Raw genomic sequence first — 23,215 nt, forward strand, 5'->3', positions numbered from 1 at the left:
GGTTCATCAGTAGATCACTGAGGTTTTTCACTCCAGAGTCTCCTAGTTCATTCCAGCTCAGGTCCAGCTCTCTCAGGTGTGACGGGTTTGATTTCAGAGCTGAAGTCAGGATGACACACTGTTTCTCTGTAATACTGCATTCATACAGACTGAAGACAGAAAGAGAAAAGACAATGACTCAGATCTATGATGATCAACTAACATGTTTAGCTTCATCCAGCAGACTTTTGCTGACAAATAAACAGGGATATCCAGGTGCAGGTAACATGGAGAAAGACGACACATTGTTCATTTAAATATACTACTGACATTTTAACAATACAAAGGTTGAAATCGTCAATCTATTTATGTTAGTTTACACATTCATTTCATCTCATCTTTAAGGTTCTTTCGTGTCAATGTCACTCTTGGTTTGATCACTGGGACAAATGTGTTTATGTCGGTTGTTTTCAGACACATTGTCGACTCACTAACACTTTACAATAATCTTTTATTTGTTCACATTAACTACATTAGTTAACATGAACCAATGATGGACAATACTAGTACAGCATTTAATAACCTTAATGTAAGTTTCAACATTTACTAATACAGTTTTAAATAAAAATGTTTTCTGTTAACATTAGTTAATCCACTGTGAACGAACATGAACAATGAATAATTGTATAAACGAACATTAACAGATTAAGGAATGAAAGTATTTCCTGAAGCAGAAGACAATCAAACAAGTTTTGGAAAAGCTTCATCTGCTTTAGTGCTGCACCGTGAGGCAGTGTCACGTCTGTTCTGGGTTTAGTTTAGTTTATGTTTTCATGTCTTTTATTTTGTATAATTCTCACAGTCTTACTCCTCATGTGATCTTGTCATGTGCTCCCCCTGTTCATGTGTCATGTTCTGATTGGTTCCTTGTTTCATGGGTCGTTTTCATTGGTTCATTGTGTTCAGGTGTTTCTTGTTTGTTCATTAGTGTCTGTGTGTATATATAGCCCTCATGTTATCATTGTCTTTAGTCTGTCTTTGTTCCCTGTAACTGCTGTTGGTGAGGTTTATGTTCATGTTTTTTAGTTTCCAGGTGTTTTTTTGTTATTTTAATTTTTGTTCACGTTTATTTGAATAAAGTAGTGGTGGCGAGATGAAGCTTCATGAAGCTTTCCATCCAGATGTGTTGAAAAGAGGTTCATAATAATTAAATTATTAGTTAAATATTTAAAGCTTGATGTCACATTTAAATTGTGTGTTTTTAATTTCCTGTTTAATTATATTACTTTACATTGTTGTGGCTCTATGTGACACTGAAAAAAAAAACTGCTCCGACTGAAATACGTGACGAAATATTAGAGTCATATTACAATTAAAAGTAATGTAATATTTTAAATAAATGAACAATACTCACGTCAGTGTTTTGAGTCGACAGTGTTTATCCTGCAGTAGAGCAGCGATCTGATTCACTCCTGTGTCTCCTAGTTCATGTTCACTCAGATTCAGCTCTCTCAGGAGTAACGGGTTTTTACCCACAACTCTCTTCACATACTGACAGGCTTCATCTGCAGCAGCACTCAAAAACCTGCAGAAGAGTCGATTCAGTTCTCAACTAAATGTCTGTTGCATTACAAACATGATTGATAAGATAAAAAACTTTTATTGTTCTAAAGACAAGCTCTAGTTAGTTATTTAGATGTAACACTTTTCTTTGAATATTTAAATATACAAATAAATATATAAATACTTGAAAACAAAGTCTGATAGTCAGAGATATTTAAAAAAGAAACTCGAGCGACACTCAGTCCTAAAGCAAACTCATAAGAACAGAAACGTCCCACAGAGCAGAAGGGCAAAAGCTCACTAGATCATGATTTTCAGTATGAATACAGAGTGTGAAATTAAGGCCTCAAGATCTCTCTGGCTTTTAAGCTGGAGTCTCATAAGCCTCATTCAGACTGTCAGTCCAAATCCGATTTTTGCGCATATCCGATTGAAATCTGATCAGATTTAGCAAGTCTGAATAGGGATGCACTGTATACCGGTACTGTGAAAATACCATGAAAATATCATGATTTTGCTCATTTCGGTATATGCTGCTGTTCTGAAGTTCACCGCTAGGTGGCAGTGTGCTACACAAACTGACGCGAAACCGGCAAATGTGACAACATAGAGGAACAAAATGGATAAAGCAGTAGAATCTCACTCAACACGCCCAAAACTAATTAATAACAAACAGTATAGAACCCAAGAGGCGAAACTCTGATCTTTTTTGGGCAACAGCCACTAGATGGCGCTCCGGTAGCGCGGCCGCCATTATGGGGTGAAAATGCCAACTGGACCATAGAATCCTTCACATCTTACACACCCAAAATCGGCGATTTTCACAACCAAATCAGAAGCGCAATAGAACATTTTTTAAATTAAGTCATCAGTAAATTTTATGGCTCCTACAGTAAATGTTGTTTATTGTCTTATATATGTTTTATTTTACCAGTTGTGGAATCAAACCATTCATCCATCTGAGGTAACGCAGTTAGCCTACTTTATTGAGTATTTCCATTTTATGAAACTTTACACATTTATTAATAGTAAATTAATAATTAATAAATTTAAGATCATCATGTTTGCAGCGAACAATGTATTTCAGACCTAGTGGAGTAATAGTAATAATCACTCCACTAGGTCTGAATTGAATATTGCATGTTTTAATGGATCACGCTACAAACATAACGATCTTATAACACATGATGCATTGCTGTGTCCGTTATCGCATAATTCCCACTTTTGGACACTTTTGCTTTAACATACAACACTGCAAAAACAAGCTGTTATTTTCTGTTATATATTTATTGTCCAACATTCCCAATTTTTCTGAGGCATGTCCTTAATTTAATTTCATATGTTGGTATTAATTCAGTGTTTATAATGCTAATACTTGAACTTCAACGAATTTTAACCCAAACTGACTGCGTTTCTAGAGAGCAAAGGTTTTGTGAAAAAAGTGGAAGACTTAAACAAAAAGTCTGTAAAATAAACTGTTAAAAGGATTTGATGATCACTAGTGATAGTATTTTATTCTGTTGTCATCATTCAGGTTGGATTTTAGCTTTTTTTTTGTTTTTTTAACAAAGCAGCTGATATTGCCATAGAAGCTAGTGGACCGACTCGACCGACTTTCAAGTCAAAATGGCGGAAACGCAGAGCTGCTGCTGGGCGCTGGTGTTCCAATGGAACGTTCTATTGAGTTTCGCTTCTTGTTAGTGTTTATTCTTTGTTAATAATGACAGCAGTAGACGTATAATTTGGAATTGCTTTGCTTATAAAAATGATGAAGAACCATCAAACCTACACACACGTACATAAGATCATATGGTTTAGATAACATGAAAGCTCCAGCGTGCGTTTGAACCAATGATGTTTATCTCCTAATATTTGCACTTAAGTTTAGCTAGTTCTTACAGAAGTATTCAGGTACAGAAATGCTAGTTACAGAAATTTAATAAAGTAATCAAATGTAAAATAACACTGAATAGTCACTGTTAATACATTAAATACCGTTTAAGGTAAAACAACTCAATTTGGAAGGCGCGAGCTCTATACAGGCGGCTTGTGTGTGCGTTGTTTGTTGGTATAAGCGCAAAGAAACCATCTCTCACAGAGCTCCCAAGTACGTTACTACTGAATGATAAAATCGCTTGGATGTTCAAAATGGGTTTAAAAAAAAGTGGGCAAGTGATTTCCGTCAGTTGTCCGTAACCCGCACGAGAGTGTTGTATCGCAGGGCGCATATGTACTTAAAGTGCTCTATTTTCGCACACTAATTTTGTAGTCAAGTCAAGTCACCTTTATTTATATACCGCTTTTTACAATGTAGATTGTGTCAAAGCAGCTTTACATTGATAACTGGTACATTGTTTGGCTGCACAGCAGCTCTTAAAGAATAGTGTCAATGCAGGCAGATCAAAGCACTGTTGAATATCAAATGTCAAGTCAAGTGTCCCCAACTAAGCAAGCCAGAGGCGACAGCGGCAAGGAACCCAAACTCCATCAGGTGACATCAGGTGGCAGACAAGTGGCAAATAATTGTACTTAATATACTAAAGATTCTTCTTTAGTACTTCTTAAGATAATCTTAAGAACATCTAAGTGTACTCAACTGTGCTATTTTGAAACACCATGAAATATGAACTAAAATGTGCTTTTAATATACTATCTCTGTATTTAAAAAATGTGTTTAGTTAACACTTGTAATAGACTATGGGTTCAAGTGTGCTATAAGTGGTAACCAATTACTGATTTGATGTGATAATCTGTGTTGATTAATTTACTAATAAACATTTGCGGTAATTTCCCTCTTTGTAAACGCGCAACCTGCGAGAATGAGAATAATTATGCGCAATACCCGCACCAAAATTTAGACCCTGTATGGTATCGATTTAATACCGATATACCGGTATTAGATTGTGGTACCGTACCGAAGCCAAAATTGTGGTATTGACCCATCCTGAATGGCCAAAAATCACATGAAATGCGATTTTTACAAATCCATTGCTAATTACATCATCAATGTTGTATTTAAAATACTTTTCTAATTACTCTGTCTGAAAAGTAATTTAATTACTCAATAAGTAACTTACTAATTACTTCTTAAAATCCTTATAAACCTTGACCGGATAGACAATAGAAAGGAAACTCTTTTAATAATTTAGTCAAACATGGAATAGGTTAGTCTTTTATAGCTTTTTAAAACATTTTAACTTTATTAAAACATGTACTATAATACTTTTATTTACTTTATAATACTTAAAAAATTTTTAGTAACAAATAGGGATGTCAGAAAAATCTAGTAGTCGGTACTGACACCACCAAAAGTGCACAATACTCGATACCAAAGTCGATACCACGGTAAAAATATATAAAAATACAAATAAAACAATGCTATATTTTTTTTTCCAGGTAGGTCTAATAGTAGTATGTAAAAATACCACAGAAATTGAATAATCAAATATAAAATAACTCTGCATAGTCATAACTGTATAAATTAAATATAGATTAATCCTTATTTAAGCTTTTCTTTTGTTGTTTGATAATGGACGGCAGGCACGTGCACACATATACATAAAAGGGGTACAGCTTCCCTGTCAAACAAATATATTTACTGAATAAAAAAAAAATACTATAAATATATATGTATCAGTTCGGCTATATATCAGTTCGAGTTCAGATGAAAAAGAAAAAAGCCCTAGAATCCCATGCATCTCTTTCAGGTAGCCTATGTATGTTCACAAACATGTGAAAGTTTTGGCTATTTAAGGGTGAGATTATTTATACGTTTAACGCCGCGTTAATAATTTGACCACCAGCAACGCATCTGTCTGATCTGATACTAATGCAATTTGTCATATTATAATTTCAATTATTTTAATGTGCTATGCACTGCGTTTTGAACCATGGTAAAGATATCTGTAGGGCTGTCAATACCGGAAGAGGAGCATCCATGGACGCACATCCATGAACTGCATTATTAGACAGTTTTCTAAGCATGCACGATTTATTAAAACCATTTAAAAATCATAATACAGCATTGCATAATGCCATCATTCCTAAATCTACGCTTAGTGACACAGGAGAATACGTTACATCAATAAAAGTTTAAACCCTCGCTCTGAGTGTGCATGATTGATGTCCACATATTCTCGTTGAAGAAATTACAGTATTTCTATAATAAAGTGGTCGATTATTATTATTATTATTATTATTTAACTAATGTTGTATTTTTAATTATGCTGGTTGGCCAAAAACAAGGATTTGATCGTGCTGTGTAACAACAACAATTACCAGGCTTTTGGCGCCCTCTGCAGGCATTTGTTATAATACATATTATGTACTTGTAACATTTCAGGGGGAAAATAACTCTTGGGCCCAGTTTCACAGACAGGGCTTAGCCTAAGCCAGGATTAGGCCTTAGTTCAATTAGGATATTTAAGTAGGTTTTATAAACATACCTCATCTGTGAAACTGGGGGTCAATGTGTTTAAATATGCAGATTAGCTGGTTTTGGTTAATTTAGAAGAAATCTACAGATGCAAACAGACGGAGGGTAGTAGGCTTAAAACAAACACCATCTAAATGTGTATTTTGGAAGTTTTCTTTCCATTACAGTAAAAGAAGACTTGGAAGCAAAAATAGACCAAAATCTTAAAATTGTCCACAACATGAAAGAAGTATTCCAATAACACCAAAAGAATTAAAATGATGTATTGATTTGTGCAAAATAAACAAATTATTAGTGAAACTATGTCCTTCTCCTTATTCTAAATATATATAGCTACTTGAAAATAGTAGTGTAGAAAACACACACTGTGGCATAGTTTCCTTTGCTGTTGCCTGCTCTTGTGATAAACCTAGTGAATACTAAAGAAGATCATGATCTCTGTGTGAACTGATTATTCTGTAGAAATCTGTGGAGTATGAAACAATTGCGTGAGTGTGTGGGAATTAAAATAAATTGGTAAGGAAGTCAGAGTTGTGTTAACATATTTAACGTTTTGTTTATTTTATTTTATTTTAATTTTTTTATAAATAATTATGAGAAGTGCCCTTTTTTCCACTTGAGCCCCTGCCCTCCAAAATGTCTGTGCACGTCCCTGATGGACGGAGACAATATGCTGTTACACATGCTGTTCACATTCACATAACCAACGCGAATATATGCCAAGACGGGCATTTTGACATAACTGTGTGTGTATTTGAACGTTTATGTGTAATAAACCGCGAAAATCTGACACCAGCTGGAGCGAAGTTGCGAACTCGCACGCAACTGCACTACAGCTAACGATTTTAAAGAGGCAGCGTTCACTTTTACCTTTAGACAACAAATTTAGATTTTAAATTCAATATTGATTTAAACAGAACTATTGAACTAATTTACAGTATGTAACGCAAGTACATAATAAGTAACTGTAATTAAATGATCAAAAATGAACAGTAATCCCTTACTTTACTTTTTCAGTGGATAAGTAATTTAATTACAGTAACGCGTTACACCCAACACTGCTCCAGAATAGCACATATACTGACCCATAATGTCTATTTGACCTGTAGCTTGAACCACAACTAAACTGTGTTGACGGTTATCATCATCATGTCAGAACCTGCAGCATCTGATCTGATCTTGATCATTTTGATGCAACAAATTGTCTAACTTATTGTATGACTAAAATGATATACTTGTTATGACTATTTAGCCTCCATATTTTGTTAGCTTGCATATTTTGTTAATAATGTTAATTATTTCATCCCGTCTCACCTCAGTGTCTTCAGTTGACAGTTTGGATCCTGTAGTAAATCACTGAGCTCCTTCACTCCTGATTGTCCAGGATCATTTCCTGTGAGATCCAGCTCTATCAGGTGTGAAGGGTTTGATCTCAGAGCTGAAGCCAGAGCTTTATAACCTTCTTCTGTTACACTGCAGTTAGAGAGTCTAGAACAGGAATGAAAACATTCAGATGATTAATCAGTTAAACCTGAACAACAGAAATCCTCAAAGTGAATTTTATTTTGTCAGGGTTCCCACTCTTTCATGATCACCAGATTCAATGAATTACAAGGACTTTTTAAATTTATTTTATATCAAGCACCTATCAAATTCACATCCCAGCATATGGAGCGTCATGAAAGACCTCTTACAGTTCTTAACATTTTAACCCTCCTATTGCATCTGCATCCATTTTAACCCAGAAGAGGTTAGAATCATTTCTACATTCATTTTGGAAATATATTAAAACCAGTTGCAGCTTTCTTATCCCTAATATTAACAATCTTTCCACACTAGTTTTGGTTTTCATTTTTTATGAATCATTACTTGAGTAAAAACATTATAATATAGAGAGAATATTGTAAAAAAATTAATTTTGCAATTGAGTGAAAAAAAAAAGGATCATATGGATCGTAATTGTCAGAATATATACAATATATTATAGATATAAGCTTGCAATTCTGAGAAAAAAGTCAGAATTGAGAGATATAAATGAGCACTTCTGAGAAAAAAAAATCTGAATTGCCATTTACAGTATATATCACAATTCTGACTTTATAAGACACAATTGTGAATTTAGGGTAGAGTGGGGGAAACGCCCCCTTGGGGGAAAACTAACTACACACAATATGCATAATATTCTTATTAATAAGTAGGGGTGGGCGATATGGCAAAAATATCACACTTCATGATTTGATCACAAATCATTTTCATGTTGTTTTTACTATTTTGCCAGTGACTGAGCAGTCAAACTAATTTCCCTATATATTAAAAAGTAGCCTTTGTAGGAACCGTGGATGAACCAGACAAATGAATCATTCAGATGATTCTTTCAAAACATAATTCCAGAAACCCAAGCTCTGAGAATCTAATTTTCGGCTCCAGTCCGTCTACAGAACAACCCCCTGCTAATTACTCTTATGGCACCCATGCTTCCTGACTGAAGGAGAGGCGGCAAAACTTAAACCAAATGGTCACCAGAAGATAAATAGTCTTTGATCTCCAGATCAAAAGAGACAGAGAGACAATGCAGGCCCGTTTCTCTGAGTGACCTAACTTTACAGAAAAACCCACAAAGAAGGTTTCTATAACTAAAACTGCATCAAATTGTTCCAAACAACTTGAAATGGACTTATCAAACATCTTTCAACTGCATACATTTTATATCATGTCTACACATGCTACATGTGACCAGTTATGTTTTAGAACACCCACAATTCATGTAAATGTGATAACTTTTGAATGATTGATTGAAAGTATGCCTTATTTGGAATGAATTTAAATCTCTAATGCATGTTTAAATCATGGCTTGAATGAAATCTGTGTAAAATGTATCATATTCCATTTAATAGAAATTATGTCTAAAACGGTACTCTCTGCTGAAGAGTTCCAGAGTCCGGAGATAACGCTTATTTTATGATTGGGGGCGAAGAAAAGCCACCTTTTGAAACAAGACGATATCTGATTGGCCAGAACTCCTCACAGAGGTGGGAAAAACACATAGGTTTAAATAGTCACATCAAAGTTAACAAACTAGAAAGAAAGAAAGAAAAGTAACACAATGGATTAACAAGAAGAACAAAACGAAAACAAGACTAAGCTGACAAAGAACAGACAAGCAGCTCATTCAAGCCATCCCACTTTCACTCACTTTTCTTTTCTTTTCCTTAATTTTCTTTTCCATTGAGAGTCTCGTGTTTTTAGTTTTGCTGCAAAGTTTAACCAACGACTTTTGCTGCTTTAACTTTAACTCCAGCCATGACAAACAGACTTCCTTTCATTTTGCCAGCACGCTCAAACGGGATTGGTCTTTACCTAACACAATCCGGACCCGAAAAGACCCTGCAACAAATCATCGACTCGAAAAAAACCTTCTCTCCAAGCTAAGGATGCCGACGAGGAGATTCACATTTAAAGTTGACAAGCAAGTACCTCCAGATTCTAAAGCTGAACTGGTGCATTAAATTAATGATTCATGGTTCGTTCAGGTCAGGTCTTTTGAAGTACATATTTTGCTAGAAATGCTCACTGTATCATTCTCTCTCTCTCTCTTAAAACTTTTTCTCTCTGATTTCCTTTCTTTCTGCAACACGTATGAATGTTTGTGTGTGTGTTTGTGTTAGATTAGTTTGTGTTAGAATAAATAAAGTCTCTTGTAGATTTTAAAAGAAAGTGTCTTGTATTATGTGCTTGTAAAATTTAATGTTATAAACTGTCGATCTTAAAGTTACCGGGCTCTAATCAGTGTTTTCACGATAGTGGATATTCATATCCGCTACAAGAGCTTATTACAATCCGAGCAGATGAACGCTGGATGATTCAGTTGCTCGGTCGTAAACTTAATGACTCTTTATAATTCCCTATAAATTATTTCATTTGAGCTGATTTTGGTCCTACACTTACAAAAGAAAAAAGAATGACAGACTTTCAGCCCAAAGTGGATGAAGATAAAAATACTAATTTATAGGTTTCTTGTTAAAGCTACTGTATTAAATAAATTGGAAAAAAAAAAGGAAATTATGTCATTATTTACTCACCTTAGAACTTGTTTTAAATCTGAATAAATTTCTTCTGTTGAAGCTTTTTTTTGAAGAATGTGGGTAACCAAACAGTTGCTGGTCCCCAGTGAGTTCCATATAGGAAAGATAATACTATGGATGTCAATGGGTACCAGCAAATGTTTGGTTACCCACATTCTTCAAAATATGTTCTTTTGTGTTCAGCACAAGACAGAAATACAGGTTTGGAACAACTTTAGAGTGAGTAAATAGAGACAGAATTTCCATTTTTGGTTGAACTATCCCTTTAAGGACAAGTCGCAGCATGTGTTGTCTGTCCCTTTAAAGTTCATGCACGCATCTTATATATTGACACGCATTCGATTGACTCTCAACTGTTTACTTTCACTTTACACTTAACCGATGGTGTAAACCTTGTGTGTATTTGACAGTTTTAGCAGAATAAGATGCGAATGATAACTTTTTCCAGCAAATGCAGTGTTTGACAGGCTTTTAGAGTGTGCACGCTTCGGGAGTATCTGCTCAGAAAAGAACGTACATGTTACAGAGTATGAGGTGACTCTGGCTTGGAATTTGGACGCGGAGACGTCACTGACATGTTCGGACTGAACCGTATAATGGTGTCAGTCCAGTAACGTTACTCTTCTTAGGCCATTGAACTGAAACTCAGAACTGTGTGGATGTAAGACACTGGATTTTAGTCCTTGCTAATCGCATATTTGTCTAGAAGATTTTTTTTTTTTTTTTACTAGTCTTTTTGTTTGGAGGCAGTTTTGTATCTTGGCTCCTTAAAAACTTAACTAATTTAAATTATTTTCTCTGTGAGAATTATAATTACATTCTTTCCTACAAAACAGGTTGTTGGTTACAGGTTATAGGTTAAAGGTTACAGGTTCTTCGGAGGAAGAAGCTGGTCTAAATAAACTGGGTACTGACCCATCCTTCAATAACAACCAGCCTGCAAATCCCTTGTTGAACGCATTTAGATTGAAGAAGCAGTCGTCAGTAAAATGACGGGAACACACATCACAAGGTTCAGGTTTCAAGTTTTCCCTGGCGTCTGCACGCGCAATAAGTGGGCGGGCAATATGCTAATGTTTCGTTGTGACGTCACAACGAAACAGTTTAAGATTCATTTTACAAATGACTCGTTTAATTGATTCAGAGTCTACTCTTACTTTTGAGAGACAGTAACTTAATATACTGTGCACTTTCAGATTTAAAACTTTGCAGGATGTTTTCAATCATTTAGAGCTATGTTTCACACTACATGAAAGATGATTTTCAAAAATCCATAATACGGGCACTTTAAACAAAGAAATGCAACATTTATTAACAAAAGTTCTCTTGCGCTGTTGCCTCTGACAACATCCTGTCAGTCATTGCACCTCACTCTTGGCATTTGACTCCTGTGGCTCAACTTACCTCAGTATCTCCAATTTACAGTTTATATTCTTCAGTCCAGTGCAGAGCATCTTCACTCCTAAATCCTGTAGATTATTTTTGTTCATGTTCAGCTCTCTCAGATTAGTATCTGCTCCAAGAACTGCAGCCAGAGCTGAACAGCTATTGTCTGTTAAGTTACAGTCATTTAACCTACAAGAGAAATAAATCACATCACAGAATTAGATGGAACACATACAATACATTTTCTACATACAAATATTAGATATACTTTCCATTATTATTTTTACATAAACAGCATATATACAGTAAAGAGGCTGAGCTAAAATATGAATACTCTTCAAAAACTAGTATTTCCTGTACACATTTCCTGGGTAAAATGAAGCATGTGAAAAATATGAAGAATGAAAAAAAATATATTTATGTTAAGATTTCTAGCTTTTTATAGGTGAGCCTGGTTTCTCCAATGATTTTTTCTATATTTCTTTCACCTGATGGAGTTTGGGTTCTTGCCACTGTTGCCTTTGGCTCACTTCTTTGGGTACACTTAAAGGGGACCTATAATGCCCCTTTTACAAGATGTAATATAAGTCTCTGGTGTCCCCAGAATGTGTCTGTGAAGTTTCAGCTCAAAATACCCCACAGATCATTTATTATAGCTTGTCAAATTTGCCCCTATTTGGGTGTAAGCAAAAACGTGCCTTTTTGTGTGTGTCCCTTTAAATGCAAATGAGCTGCTGCTTGCAGCCCGCTTTCCAAAAGAAGGTGTTGCTTTAACAGCTCATGCTTCGGTTGCTCAACAACAACAAAGCTGGAGAATTTATGTAAATATTATGTTCTGGAGTTTATGTAAATTTTAGGGTTAGTGATGTCTGAAAAAATCCCTGCATTCACATATATATGTCTTGTTGCTATGAAATCTTTAATGATTTAAGTAAAGCTAAGATTACTTAAATCTAAGAACCTAAGAAATTGTATTAGTTATTAATATTTCAAGATTAACATTTACTGGATTAAAGCAATTGAGGTTTCCTTGATTATCCATAGTGGTCAACCGATGGCCGATGCTGATATCTTAGAGAGCAGGGTGGCCAATGGGTGAAATATCATTAATTTAATGATAGTATAAACACATTCATAATAATTGCTGGAATTAAATTTATATTTATTTTACTTAATATTTACTAAATTACAAATACATATTTTAATTTAAACTCGATAAAAAAAAAAAAAATTATTAAATGTGTACATCAAATATGATACAACAGACTTTTGATAAATGTTTATTTGTAAATCTACATATTGCAGTACAAACACAATTAAAACTAAAGTACTTCTCATAAAACTAAGCATTTAAAATATCAAATTATTGGGAGATACAGAGTACCAACTGATAATATAATTGTACTTTATTTAGCCTGTTATATAAAAATCTCATTGTTTTATATCATAACCTTTCAGAATTTCATTTTATTTTTTGGCAATATAAATAACATCTGTAACAAAAACAAATACGCAAACATTTTTAAATGTTCTTTTATATTTTGTCTAAATATTTGATAAACTGTCTCCATTAAAAAAATAGATTTTTTCAGACTATTATTTCATATGTCAGGCTTTACTGGGTAAAGGCCCCGATACACTTCAAACAAAATCGAAGAACAAACTGATGTGAATCATTTCAAACAAAATCAGGCCGAAACTAATAAATAAAGTGTTACAATATAAACGCGACGTGACTTTGCTGGAGTGCCGAATTACAGAGCTTGTTCAAACAAATATATCCACAAATCCTTGCTAGTTTCTCAGTTTTATTGTGTTTATTTTGTTACTGAGAGGAAAGCGCGCAACATTTGTACATATTCATTTAACCGTCGCTCTCAGCAGTGTGGGTGGTGTCAGATGTTCAATTACAGTATATCGCTGCTCACGTATTTCGAACTTCGTTTTACCCCTAAACGAAGAACGAAAAAGAACTTTGCTTGTATATCAGGGCCTTTAAGTTAATTTTCATGATGGGGAATCACTATAGAATAATGTAGATAAATGCATTTTTCAGATGAGAGCAAAACATGACAAAACGTATTAAATGACTTACAGAGCTCTTCTAGAGGTTTTGATGACTGCCGATAATCTAATGAGACATTCGTCTGATTTCTTGAATTTCTGAAGCTCAAACTCCTCCAGCTCTTCCTCTGATGTCAACAACACAAAGACCAAAGCAGACCACTGGGCAGGTGAAAGGTCACCAGATGAGAGACTTCCTTTGCTAAGGTGGGTCTGAATCTCCTTCACCAGAGTTTGGTCATTCAGTTCATTCAGACAGTAGAACAGATTGATGGATCTCTCTGCAGACAGATTACCTTCTAATTTCTGCTTGATGTACTGAACTATTTCCTTGTTGCTCTGGTCATTGCCGTCTTGCTGTGTCAACAGACCCCGTAAGAGTCGTCGATTGGACTGGAGTGACAGGCCGAGGAGGAAGCGAAGGAAAAGGTCCAGGTGTCCATTGTCACTCTTGAGCGCCTCGTCCACTGCAGTCTTGAGAAAATCAATCATGGATTTATTTTTGTTTTCCTGTTCTGTAGACTCATGAACAAACACACTTTTCTTGTTGATGTCTAGAAACAGATGTGCATAAAGGGCTGCAATAAACTCTTGAATGCTCAAGTGAACAAAGCAGTACATGGTACCAAGAATGATCCCTGTTTCCTCCTTAAAGATCTGGGTACACATGCCTGAGTACACTGATGCCTTATAGACGTCAATACCACAGGCTTCCAGGTCTGTGTCATAGAAGATCACGTTGTTTCTTTCCAGCTGATGAAATGCCAGTTTCCCCAGTGAAAGGATGGTGTCTTTATCCCAGGAAACATCTGCTGCGTATTCTCCATCATACTTTCGGCGGCTCTGCTGGATCTGAAAGCGGAGAAAGTGTGTGTACATTTGTGTCAGAGTCTTGGGAGTGTCTTCAGTATTTGATTCCTGTAGTGTTTTAGAGATCTCATCAGCCTGATTGTTTTTCACATCATTATTTCTTTTCTCCTCCAGAATGTTCTGGAGAACAGTGGCTGAAATCCAGCAGAAGACTGGGATGTGGCACATGATAAAGAGACTCTTTGATTTTTTAACATGATCAATGATTGTGATGGCCTGATTCTGATCCGTGAATCTTTTTTTGAAGTACTCTTGCTTTTGTGCATCACTGAATCCTCGTATCTCTGTCAGCCGGTCGATACAGTCAGGAGGAATCTTACTGGCAGCTGCTGGTCTGGTGGTGATCCAGATGAGAGCAGAAGGAAGCAGATTTCCCTTCATGAGGTTCGTTAGGAGAACATCCAGAGAGGCTGGTGAAGATACATCACACCACGTCTCATTACAATCAAACTTCAGAGGAAGGCGACATTCGTCCAATCCATCAAGGATGAACAGGACTTTGAATTGATTCCTTCCTGTAAGGTTCAGTCCTTTTGTCTCTGGGAAAAAAATAGTTATAAGGTCCATCAAACTTAGTTTTTCTTTCTCCTTTAAGTTCAACTCTCTGAATGGAAGAGGAAATATGAAACTGATATCTTGATTTTCTTTTTCTTCAGCCCAGTCCAGAACAAACTTTTGCACAGAGACTGATTTTCCGATGCCAGCGACTCCTTTTGTCAGTACAGTTCGGATCTCCTCGTCTTGTTCAGGAGCTTCAAACAAATTTGTGCATTTAACCTGAATCTCTTGAGATTCATGACGCCTGGAAGCAACTTCAATCTGTCTGACCTCATGTTCAGTATTGACCTGTTCACTGCCACCCTGAGTGATATAGAGATCTGTGTAGATGTTATTCAGAAGTATGGAGTCACCATGCTTCGCCATTCCTTCAAACACACATTGATACTTCTTCTTTAGGCCACATTTTAGCTGATGAATGAAGAGCAGCTCATCTGAACACAAGGACAAAAAGTACATGGTTTTAGTCTTCATTTAAAGTTTTATAGATAGTCTACATTAATAAGTGACAATCTGACAGATGGTCATGAATCTCTAACCTTCTAGAGCATCAGCAGCTTCATCTTGCTTCATCTCTCTCAGGTAATGTAGTGTGAGATCAAGAGCTGCTGCTTTGATACTGCATCTATTCTCATTAAAGTCCTTCACAAAGTTTTCTCTGTTCTCATATTGTAATATTTTCTTAAACTTTTCCAGCTCTTTCTTCAGAAATGTGATTATTTTGCTCTCAATATCCTACAAACAAAAGTAAGAGAAAAGACAGAATAACACAATTTAAACCAATTTGTACATCTACATTTGGTGAACACTATTTATTCAATAACTATAATACCGCAAAAATGAATAATCAAATTAAAAGACTAACATGCTAACCAGCTGTTATTTTTCACAAATAGAAAAAAAAAAAGTGCTTCAAAGGGAAAATTAAGTGATTAAGAGTAATTAAATTAAATTTCTTTGTTCAATAACAAATAATGTTTGTTCGGTATAAATATTAAACATTTATGAAAATGTGTTTTCTACCTGGAAGATCCACAGGAGATTGTCTTTGAAATTCTTGTGGTTCCTGTGAGTCTGAACATCTGAGTCTAATGTCTCATATTGAAGCCTGTAATCAAATAATTACAATAAAATACTGATTTTCTAGGCAAAATATTACAGAAAGCTAGAAAAAAAAAAAATTAGCCATGAAAACTTGATAACTTGAAAACATGATAAATATTTGATCTAAAAATGTTCCATGATTGATATTCACTGATACAACTTTTTAAACACAGTCAACGTGTGACCAAAAATTAGAAACATGAAATACCTTTTATTAGATGATGGTGTTTTCTCACTGAAGTTTGGTGGTAGTTCTTTTGACCAATCACTCTTCAGAGACACAGAACTGGACACATGTGATCCTGATCTTACACTAATGACACAAAGTAATTGAAAAAACACTGTGTAATTGTGTTACTGGAATGAGTTGCATAAGGTTCCCAGGAATTGAGTTTATTGTGACTTATGAAGACTTCAGATGACCAACACCTGTGAAGAGACAGCGCCAAACCTTGCGAGGACTTCAGATGAAGCAAACTCTGGATCAACATGCACATTCCAGAAGTTTCTATATCCTAATTATTGTTAACATGTATTCATTACTTCCATGAGCTCATTGTTTCTACCTTAAATTAATTTGCTAGCAGTGACTGTAAATTAAATAGCCTACATTATTACATTGTTAGCTAACTGCGTGATTATATATGTACATTTCTGAAATTACATAATTTGGACACAGTCGACTCTGATAACAGATCACTCTAAATTGTAATGCTGACATGCACTCCCTGTGGAGCTGCTTTGAAACGATAGTTCAATCACATACACCACTGTGGACAAATAATGCAACACTATAATGTAAAACACACAAAATACCTTTTATTAGATGATGGTTTTTCCCCACTGAAGTTTGGTACTTGTCCTTTTGACTGATCACTCTTCAGAGACACAGAGCTGGACACATGTGATCCTGATCTTACACTAATGACACAAAGAACAGAGAGAAGAAAACACTTTACTACAGGATGTTGCAAATAGTAATTAAATACAGTACAGCTGTGCATTTGTCCATTTATGACTATGGTTGGATGGATGGATATTTACACGTTTAGTTGCATGATCTATTTTCCATAGTGAATTTATGCCTCCTTGTGTCTGCCTGTGTAATTGTGTTACTGGAATGAGTTCTATAAGGTTCCCAGGAATTGAGTTTTATTGTGACATTGTTTTATTCAGTCAAGTTCAATCACATACACCACTGTGACAAATAATTCAACACTATAATGTAAAACACACAAAATACCTTTTATTAGATGATGGTGTTTTCTCACTGAAGTTTGGTCCTGCACCTTCTTTTGACCGGTCACTCTTCAGAGACACAGAGCTGGACACATGTGATCCTGATCTTACACTAATGACACAAAGAACAGAGAGAAAAACACTTTAGTAAAGGAGGTTCAACTGTGTCTGAAACACATCCGTGTCTTTATCTAATCCTCCACAGAAATGCACACACTCACACAATTTATAGTTATCGATCATTTTATTTTACTGGCTCACATTGGTTTAATGATTTCTTTAATGTACACGAGTGAGATTAAATATGTTAAAAAGGCTTGAGCATTTTAAGAGAACAAGCCAAGTTTTTGTTTAACAGAAATGGAGAGCAGAAATGTCTGTGTGACACAGTTTTGTTAACATACTTCGATTAAATTAAGTGTATAGTTATTTCTGTCACATGTATGTCTGTATTTGCACCATGTTCTGTTTGTCACATGTTCTCCTTTTGTTCTTAGTTTACCGCCACTTATTTGCACCCTTGGTTACTCATTTGATTAGATGCAGCTGTGTCTTGTTTATTATCTCATTAGTTCCCTCATTAGTTCCTGTAGAAGTACTCCTTGGGTTGTTCACTCTTGGTCCTGTCACTGTTGTATTTTGGATGTGTTTATCTGCCTTCTTGAGTTATTATTAAACCTTTGAGTTCTTTTGAAAACCTGCTTCTCCTGCCTTCTTCATCCTGTGGTCAATTTCCTAATGTCTGTCAATAATTTTATGATCTAAAAATCAAAGTCATGTATTTGGATTAATTCAGTGTGGTCACATCTAGAAGGAAATTAACAAATTATATTGTCTATAGAGTCCTGTGGCAAATGGGTTTTATAGACAGTGTCAGAGTTAATTTAAGAAGTTAAAAATTGAAGAAATATAAAACAATGATTAAAGTTTTGTTATTCACAGGAAAAAACAAACTCCAGTAGAGTTTAAAATGATTGTGTGAAACAGACGCAGTCTTACCTGTGTTTCTCTGAGAGACTCATCTTAGAGAGAGAGTCCTTTCCTCGCTCCTCTGATCAGCACTGGTTTGAGAAAACAATCAATCGTTCAGCAGGACCTGGAAATGACAAGATTTTACAGAGATGAAGAACATGGCAGTTACTGAAGAAAATAATGAAGAATGATGAGTTAGAAACAACAGAAAAAACAATGAATAAAATAAAGTGAGTTACAAATATATTGTCATGTAAAATAACTGAATGGTCTTAATAATTTCAGATTGTTTAATGAGTTTAACTGACTCATGACTCTAAATATGAATTCACTGGAGAACAGAAATTTACTCAATTTGTTATATTCTCTATTGCAGTTTAATATAATTTTACAATCATATTTACCCAATCTTTATTAATTATTTAATCGTTTGTCATTTAATCATTACTTCAAGTTCACAATGATGGTTGAATTCATAATTATTTTAGAATCATTTGTACAAAGTAGAGTAAAAGTAACCTGAATTATAATGGTCATACTGTATAACTACTAATCATAATTGTTATATATGAACTGAAATATTCGATTTAACAAAAAATAAATAAATAAATAAATAAATAAATAAAACGTTAGGCTTCATCTACATGTTTACTGTAAATGTCTGGTTCAAAAATACTTTCGATTTCGCATCACAAAATCAACAGCCTAAACCGGAAGAGAAATCCTTCAGAAACATATTCGTTTTCAATAACCGTTTCTCAATAAGTTGATTATTGAGGGTTATTGAAAAATACACCCCCACCCCCTCACTTACTTTCTTGAAGTCTTGTCCACTACGAAGAGAATTTATAAGTATTTTATATAAACGTCCTCTTTTTCCTCCTTCTCTTGTTGTCTGTCAGCGCGCGTCGTTCTCAAAATCTCTTGCTGATCGATGAATTGTGGATTAAATATTCATAAATGACCGCGAGTGTTAGATTTGGTTATCATTGTGAATGTTTTCTGGAACATCGCAAGGATCAAATCCAGAAAGCAACATGTTTATTTGGTATCTCTGTTGATGTTGTTCACAGTGATGTGACTTTACTTTCGTTTTCCTCTTCTTCGCGGGTTTTACGCCACCTACTGTACTGGAGCGAGGATATTCTACCACATGTGTCTAAATCTTGTTTAAGACCATTTAAATTAACATTTCAACAGAGCATTTGTTATATTCCCTGTTTCTGGACTATAATCTAAGATGCTGGATATTGTAAATGACATCCTGAGGTTTGTGTTTGTTATGTACATTCAATCCTTTTGTTTTGTATTAGGACCAGACTGTTTATAGACACCAGACAGACAATGATTTATGCAACAGATGCTCTTTACTCATCTCACTTGCACAAAAATAAATGCAGTAATTTATAGAAACACACAGGGGAAATAAACATCACAGACACCATCTTGTGCAGCCCATATGAAACTCTCTCTCACAACACTGAGGATCCGTCTGCTGTTTCTTCTGAGATATATCTGAAATCCACAGTGAATCATATACACATTTTAACCTTATTGTTATTTTTTTGTTTGTTTGTTTGTTTTCAATAATTTTTTTTACTTTCAAAGAAAAAAAAAAGCGAAATTCATTAGAAAATTCTTGTGTCCAAATTTTTGATGGCCTCTAAAGACAGGCTCTCTATATCTATAAAAATATGGAAAATCTATGTATAATTTTTATTTATTTTTTTAATCTAAACACGTTTATAAGTCCACCCAGAGTATGTGATTTCTGCATGTCATAGACAGTGTTGTTGACACCTACAGACGTCAATCAATTAACTGTTCTTCACCCAAAAACACTATATATTACTTGACCTGACCTGAGGAAGCATTTTATATTTGATTCATTTTGAAGCTGTTTTGATCTAGTGGAGTTGAGACCATCTTCAGAGGCTTTAGAGATTATTTCCGTTTGCTTACAAGTAATGTTCACTTTAAAATCTCAATTTATTCTAGAACAAATTGACATTCCTCTTTCCTAAGAAGTTAAAAATAAAAACTTGTTAAAGCATGTAAAGGTTTAGCTGCTCATTTTAGAGCATTATTTCTAATGTCAGGTGCTGTTCTCTCCAGCAGCTTGTGTTGTTTACTTCTTTCAGATCCACTCTCTGCAAACCATATTTATTTCATTCAAAAAAAAAACAGTCTGTGATCCTAAACAGCTGAAACTGGGATCCAGTTACATTTTAGTCTAAATGTGTTCCTCAAAAGAGCCAGCAGATGGCAATGTTAAGTTTTATAGACCATGTGGCTGGATGGAAACCATTTATCACTGAAGAAGTGTTAAAAACATGCAAATGTCATATTTCTAAGCAGTGGTGCAGATGAAATGGTGTCACAGGTGGTGTAAATAAAGTAAAGGCAATCCTATTTGACAAAACAGAATAATGCAAACATGTGACTCTGATCCTCAGTCATGAACTTACTGCAGATTGAAATGTTCACTGAACAAACAAAACCACATCAAAAACACAATGAAGGCTATGGAGCCCCTAAGGGGACAAAAATATGAGATGGAGGGAGGATGATATTTCAAAGCTTTTGCATTGTTCAAAGAAATTTAGCATCAGCTTGCACATGTATCGCGTTCCCACAGAAACTTTGCATTCGCTCACAAAACTTTTAAGTCCCCCTGGAAGAGCTTTTTCATTCGCTTGCAAAACCTTTACATTCATTATGACATGATCTGAATTGTAAAGGTTCATTCTTGTGTTTCGCCACACGTTTGAGCTTCATCAAGAGCCGATGAGGTTTGTGTTCAGTTGAGCTTCTCTCATATGAACCGCTCAATTCATATGGATTAGTTTTAGTTTCAACAATCATCCAATCAGTTCCTCACGGACAAAATCAAGCCCCGCCCTACATTTGTTCTTGTTCCAGAAGCGTTTCACTCAGATACACATCAGAATAGAGAAGAAAAGACAAGCTCAACTTCTGTTTCATACGGACTTTAATCCACGAAACTCTGAAATTCAACATTAACCATCACCAGCTTTATTCTAATCTGAAGGGCTTTGATGACATCTGTGTGGATAAAAGACGCTACAAAAGATCCAAAAATACACTGAAAATAGGGTAGATAGTATTTTAATTTCCACCAAATCTTTCTAATTAATCATCAAGAGAAATAGAGTTTAAAAAGAAATATGTAGTGATTCATCTTTGTGTAACACAATTCAGATTCTACATGCCAAAACTTACACTGCTTGACTTAATCGTGAAAAAGCAGTGAAGTGTTCTTAGTGCTTTAGTAGAGTTTATCATGAACAATATTTGTTAGATAAATTCTTTTTTTTTAGTTTATAATTTGCTTATTTTGTTTTTCAATATTACATATAGAAGAAATATTTGAAACAAATAAATTAATAAATTTAAAAAAGAGTGAATGAAACAAATAGATAATAAATGACAGTCTAAATAAATGGTGTAATCTATATAAAAATGTAAATAAATTGAGCAATCAATATACTTGTAGTAAATATACAAATAATATTAAAATATATACGTTTGTATTTATATCTTTTTTATAATTTACAGTTACAAAGTTTTTTTTTTTAATAATTCATGTTTTCTCCTCCATACAGTATTTTAACAATTTTACATTGTACAGGTTATTACTTGGTTTTTGACCAAGTGATGCTCTTGAATCAAGGGACAGAAGAGTATGTTGTCTTGAATGATGTCAAGCATCTCTAGCAAAGGCTCAAAAGAGAGCATGTCTTTCTAAAAGATCTTTTAAAACAGGTTGCTGTTGATATGGGTAAAATAGTTTTTGTTCAGTACTTAGATTATGTGCTGCATTATTATATAAATATAATACTTCAATGCGTATATAACGTACTGCTGCTTTGTAAATTTAAATCAGGAACGGGAAACTCTGGCCCTTTTGCTGTCTCCTTTTTGAGGAGGAGAGTTTTCCTCCAACCCTAATCGAGCACACCTGAACATTTTAACCAAAGTCTTCAGGTTTACTTCTAGACAGTTATAGGCAGGAGGGTTTGAGGTTGAGCTGAATCTGCAGGACAGTGGACGCTGAGGGCCAGAGTAGCCCATCACTGTTTAAATCATGCAGAACATAAGCTGACCTAAAAGTCTTTGATTTCAGTGGATGATCAGACTTGTCAGCGCACTGAAGTAAAACTGAAGTATTTTCTGTAAAGTACTGCGTAATTACAACGAATTTACAGCGTAACTTTTGATAATTATAGTGTACCTATAAAGTAAGTACGTGTAAGTATAAGGGAACAATATATAAAGTCTTGGGAATAAAGGGGTAACAACCAGGAAAATAACAAATTATTTACAAATTAACAAATGTTAATTTGTACATACAAATGTATGATGGCATTCACAAATCCTCTCCCGTAGCCTCATGGGATAGTAAGTGTCCATCATACATTTGAAGACGAGTGATGCAGAAACATGCAGAATGAATGATGAAGAAACTGAGGAACAGAGAGGTCTGTGATCATTCTTGAGTCTTCATTAATGACTGTTTGGTGACAATCACAGGAGCTGTTAAATGATCTTTCTTTTAATTAGTAATATTCACATCAGTTTCACTCTCTATAGCAAGTGTTTGCGTGTAAAAACCCTCAGATGAACAGTGTTTTTTAGCATCTCTTGTCACTCTTTGAGAATTACTTTATCTTTGCACCATGTTGCATTATGATGCATAAACAAACAGCATATCTTAACTTAAACTAAAGCAGATGATCATGATTAATGATGCACCAATCATGTTTTTCATGCCCGATTTTTTTTCCAAGCAAATTGGCCAATTCCAATACCAATTGCTTTTTATTTTCTTTAAGCAAATTTATTTGCTGTTTATTTGCTCTATAACAGGCCAAACTATATACCTGTAGCCATTTGAAATTAGAGTCAACCTCTGCATTTTAATCATGATCCAAACAAAGAA

The 23,215-nt window shown here is 34.8% G+C and overlaps 1 protein-coding gene across 1 annotated transcript in view; it reads right to left on the bottom strand.

Moving 5' to 3' along the window:
- The window catches only part of LOC127522225 (uncharacterized), an 884,749-nt gene extending 865,393 nt beyond the window's left edge, over nt 1–19,356 (bottom strand). The window contains exons 1-10 of the mRNA XM_051911962.1: nt 19,067–19,356; nt 18,280–18,376; nt 17,285–17,392; nt 16,858–16,962; nt 16,250–16,354; nt 15,961–16,045; nt 15,477–15,672; nt 13,541–15,371; nt 11,464–11,634; nt 7,292–7,465 (exon numbers count right to left, since the gene is read on the bottom strand). Of these exons, the coding sequence (XP_051767922.1) occupies nt 7,292–7,465; nt 11,464–11,634; nt 13,541–15,371; nt 15,477–15,672; nt 15,961–16,045; nt 16,250–16,354; nt 16,858–16,962; nt 17,285–17,392; nt 18,280–18,302 (2,798 nt within the window). The 5' untranslated portion in view covers nt 18,303–18,376; nt 19,067–19,356. The remainder of the gene's footprint in view (nt 1–7,291; nt 7,466–11,463; nt 11,635–13,540; nt 15,372–15,476; nt 15,673–15,960; nt 16,046–16,249; nt 16,355–16,857; nt 16,963–17,284; nt 17,393–18,279; nt 18,377–19,066) is intronic.
- Between the last annotated feature and the right edge of the window lie 3,859 nt (nt 19,357–23,215).

The sequence above is a fragment of the Ctenopharyngodon idella genome, chromosome 2, assembly GCF_019924925.1.
Source record: "Ctenopharyngodon idella isolate HZGC_01 chromosome 2, HZGC01, whole genome shotgun sequence".
Taxonomy (NCBI): Eukaryota; Metazoa; Chordata; class Actinopteri; order Cypriniformes; family Xenocyprididae; genus Ctenopharyngodon; species Ctenopharyngodon idella.